Source organism: Nicotiana attenuata, unplaced genomic scaffold, assembly GCF_001879085.1.
Source record: "Nicotiana attenuata strain UT unplaced genomic scaffold, NIATTr2, whole genome shotgun sequence".
Lineage (NCBI taxonomy): Eukaryota > Viridiplantae > Streptophyta > Magnoliopsida > Solanales > Solanaceae > Nicotiana > Nicotiana attenuata.
In genome coordinates this window covers 228,680-233,663 of record NW_017671369.1, presented here as the reverse complement: position 1 = coordinate 233,663, position 4,984 = coordinate 228,680, and the positions used below count along the sequence as shown (strand labels likewise).

Here is a 4,984-nt window from a genome sequence, read left to right as displayed (position 1 = left end):
CGGCTTCGCGCCCGGACTGCGCACGCAAATCGAGGCAACTAAAAGCGAGGTTTTCAAGGCCTCGAAAGCACGAAAATAGGAAGAAATCCGGTGATGACCCTTTGGATCGTCACAATATTATAGAGATCTACATAAATTTGTAGATCTTTGTAAATATACTGTATTTAATTTTATATATATATATATATATATATATATGGTATATATGTTGTAAATGTATTGTAGATATTTTGAAGATATTTTGTAGATATGTTGTATATATGGTGTAGACAACTTGTAGATAATTTATAGATAAAATGTATGTATTTTGTATATACCTGTTTTGTTGTTGCTGGCATGCACTGGTTCTCCACTAGTGCACTGAAATTGTTGATTGTTCTTTTCTTTTGGGTGGTCAGAATTTTTTGTAGAACTCCCAGCAAACTGAAAGTTTTATATTAGTTAGGATATCTATTTTATGAATAACAATATAACTTAGAGGTGACAGAAATAGTTTTGTTAAATGAATAAACTGATAAATATTACCTTGGAATCAATGTTATCATTTTGACTTTTTATCACCTACAAAACATCCTTGATTGACTCATTTAGTAGCTCTCAAAGGCTACCTAGTTCTTCAAAGACATCTTTCCTAAAAGATGCAAGATCTAAATCAACCTACATATTAAAAATATAGAGAGTGAGCTTCAAAATATGGCTTAACATACATTAAAGAACAGATGCAATTTTATGTATACATGTTACCTTCTCAAGACCTTTTTTTAATTTTCTAATTTGTTTAAGAATAGACTTCTTGTCCTCTTTTCCAATTGACTCTTTGGGTTCCAATGGAGGAGCAGCAACTTTCGGATCCTCAGAAATGTGTTCAACTTCTTCAAGTATGTACTCAACTTTATCAGGCAAAGACATCATAGAAAGCTCGTCAGGTGCTTCAGTTATGTTGGTGAACTGAATGAAAAAAAAACAAATTAGCTTGACTAAACAGAATATGTATACAAATTGTAGATAATTTGTATTAAATTGTATATTCATAAATAAAAACCATTTACCTTGATCTATTCAGGTTTGATCATTCTATCTTCAATTGCAGCTAACCATATCTTGTCCTTGCTAGCTGACCAGTTAAGTATGCGAGGGATTGAATTAGCAACTCTTATAGTTATATCAGTGTTGACGGTAGAGCAACACTCATACAACCATACTTGCATAGCTAGTGCGAATCCTCGAATGAGATAAGAATGAACAAAAGGAATGAGCCTGTGCCTAACTGATTCAATCAACTGCTTGTAAGACTCAATACCTGATCATGCCCAACTCTAGTCCTAAAAAGGATAAGCGGTCGCTGCAAATATAATCCGGTCTAAAAATCCGGAGTCGAATCCCACAGAGAACTAAGGCTTAGCTATATCTGTTTAATATCACTAAGAAGACAAGTTTGAACAATTTTCTAAATTATAAAGATTGAGATTTATATTTTTAACTAATTAACTAGCAAATACTACAAAGTGGTAAAATTATCAACTAACGAGACAAAGGGTTGGAGACTAAATTAAGGAGGTCTAGAGTTATGATTTCCCCAATTGTCGGAATCCTTCTAGATATGTTCCCTACAATTTTGCCAATGTATTCTCTACTGATCGCGAGCACTTTCGGTGCCGTAATTCTCTCTCGAGCAACTACAACAATTTACTAGATATATTCTCTCGAACTACGCTAGTTGGCTTTATCTAACCACTCACTATGACCACGTCAAGGCTTTGTTATTTTTAAACCTGCCTTTAAACCCGTTGTATTGATTTCTCACATATGTTAGTGTTTAACCAAAAAATGGAATTTTAGTCAAAGCTAGAATTTAGAAGAACGTGGGTTACTGATAATCAAAGAAATGAATAAAAGAAAATAATTCTGAGTAGCAATATAATAATCAAGAAAAACAAGTGATACCAATGTATATTTCAATAGCTTTTCGTGTCCCTTACAACTGATCATATATCTCCTTTTTATAGGTACCTTTGAGAATGTACGTTACGCCCAAATCATAATGAGGCTATTATAAATAATTAAAGACATTGAATGCTACGTTACACAATCATTACATTGAACATATATATTCCTTAACGGACTCAGCATTTAATACCTATTAAATGATGTATCTGCACGCTTTTTTATAACCAGATTCATTCCTTCTGATNGGTGAAAAACAAAATATGTGTGTTGTTTCGGATCTGAATGAGAGTATCTTGAAGGCAACATCTATTGTTTATCCAGGCATGCCACATTATTCTTGCATGTGGCATATTTGGACAAATATAAGGGCAAAGTTCAACAAGGGTCATCTAAAGTTAAGCGAATTGTACTTTGCCACGGCACGATCATACACGCTTGATGAATTTAATGAAAGGATGTCAAAGATTGAAGAGATTGACCCGCGTGTTAAAGCATACTTATACGATATTGGCTATCATAGATGGTCTCGAGTACATGCTACGGTGAACAGAACTTGGACTATGACATCAAACATTGTAGAGTCGTTGAATGTTGTAACAAAAGATGCAAGAGAGCTGCCGATAGTAGAACTATTAGAGTATATGAGGACTCTTCTTGAACGTTGGACTAAAGAAAAGTTATTGAAAGCAAAGGGTACATTCACATACCTTGGGTTTAAATACAACGAAGAGTTGGATGACAACAGAACATTGTCGCACAAGCATAGAGTAAGATCTGACCATTTATTGCATCAAAATAAATTATTAAAAGACAATGTAGATATTTTGTAGATTTTGTATTCTGATTGTATATGAATTGTTTTTTGTTTGTAATGTAATTGTAGGGGAGGGCTTCAACAGATTACATCCATACAGTACTAGATGGTTTCAGGCGCTATATTGTTTGTCTTGAAAACAAGAGATGTAGTTGTGGGCAATTACAGCTTGATGAACTTCCTTGTCCACATGCTTTGGTTGCTTTAAGGCACAGGGATGAGTCTTATGAACAATATTGCTCTCCTTATTACACAAGGGAGAGCCTCTTGCGTACTTATGAAATACCAGTAAATCCTTTACCTGATGAAAGCAAATGGAATGTGCCACAACATATAACTGAAGAAGTTGTAAATCCACCTTCAGGTGGGAAAAGACAGCCAGGAAGACCTCAAAAACAAAGATACAAAACATATGATGAAGTAAATTCAAAGAAGTACATGGTTTCATGTGGCAACTGTGGAGTAGAAGGGCATAAAAAAAGATCTTGCAAGAATGCTCCCAAAAAGAAATAAAATTTTATGTAGTAAACTGATTTTTTCATAAAAATTGTTGATGAGTTCAGGAGAATTATATTTGATGTGTAATAGTTGAGGCACCTTCAACTCTTAATGTAGTTAGTTTGAAATTGTTTTGTTTAATTAGTATTCTTTATTGAGTTAATACTTTCATAGCTTGATTGGTTTGTGAATAGTTTCTATATATATAATACAATTGTTTTATTATCTCTAGCACCCATCGATATTTGTTAATGATCATTACAATTTATCTACAAAAAAACTACAAAATAACTACATAATCTAGAGTTGACAGAGTAACTACATAATAATTAAGTTGAAAAGGAGTTAACCAGTAACAATAATTAGATCAAGTACTGTTTACTTTCAACAAGTGAATATAAAAATAACAGAATGTTTCCCCATTGTTCGAACTAGTATACTGGATAAAATAAAAAAAACAAAGGGTAAAATAATTGTGGCACTAAATCTGCTACAATTAAACTTCAACAATCTTGTTCATAAACTTGTCTACTATCTTTCTACAAAACTAGCTGCAACTAAACAATTTAACTACATGTTTCATACAAAAAATTGCAACTAATTCTTCTTCCTCCGGACTTGTATTTTCTCGTTCACAACTGGTGCACCTTTTTCCTTGCTAATCTGCCAGTCACCTCACTTTCACTAATTGCACCATTCTCTTGCTTCTTCCTAGTGTAGTCCCACAGTAGCGCTCCATAGCGTCTACGATGTTGATGCGTCTACGATGTTGATCAATATCAGAAAGGTCATCCGCAGGAACTGCTAGGTCTCCAATACTGACATACTCTGCAAAGGCAGCGACATATACACCACAGTCGCTACAAAAATAAAAAAATTGTCAATATTTAGCAAACAATGAACAAAAAAATTGTTAAATAGATAGAAAGAAATAAGATTTTTCATACAGTGATCCTTCTTTTTGCTGTGAAATCTCTCTGACGATCCACTGAATGTCAATAGGGTCGGTAACAACTTTTTCAATGTATGCCTTTGTGTTCTTGAAGTTGATGTCTGAATGCTTGCCATAAAAACCGGTGCATGACAAGTAAAGGGGGATCATAACAGAAAACTCGGTGACTGCAGATTCAACAATAGGGTGATTATGTGAAGAGACCATAGAGTCATACACATAAAGAACCCTATCGGCAATGTCAAAACAACCAACAACCAGTGGAATTTTTCTACAATGTTGACGGGCATGATCACATAATCAACTTGATCCCATGCAACATTTGCGAGTAATCTGTACCCAAATATGTATTCTGCTACGACGTCCTGGGGTTTGACAACAACAAACTTCTTTTCTTGAGGAAAATTGATAAACTTATTATAAATTTTTTCAGTTCTAGTCTTGAACATACAATCAGTGGTAGTAAACCTTATCTTGTTGTGGGGGCCATACTTTCCTCTTTTCCTCAAGTAGTACATTATAACATCTATATGCTGCAACAAAAACAGATTGCATTTATGTTATTCTTTTGGTAAATATCTACAAAAAATCTACAAAATAACTACAATTACATTTGTTTTAAATCAGTATTATAAATTATCTACAGAATATCCACAGAAAAAACTACAATTTTATTTGTTTTTAATCATTATTACAAATTATCTACAATATATATACAAACTAAGTACAATTCCGTTTGTTATTAAGCATTAATACATATTATCTACAAAACA

General features: G+C 33.3%; 1 protein-coding gene across 1 annotated transcript; it reads left to right on the top strand.

Moving 5' to 3' along the window:
• Positions 1-2,207: 2,207 nt before the first annotated feature.
• On the top strand, positions 2,208-3,274 carry LOC109207841. Its single transcript, XM_019370842.1, has 2 exons — positions 2,208-2,714; positions 2,831-3,274. Exons 1-2 carry the CDS (start codon positions 2,208-2,210, stop codon positions 3,272-3,274), a joined length of 951 nt encoding a protein of 316 aa, XP_019226387.1.
• Positions 3,275-4,984: the final 1,710 nt, after the last annotated feature.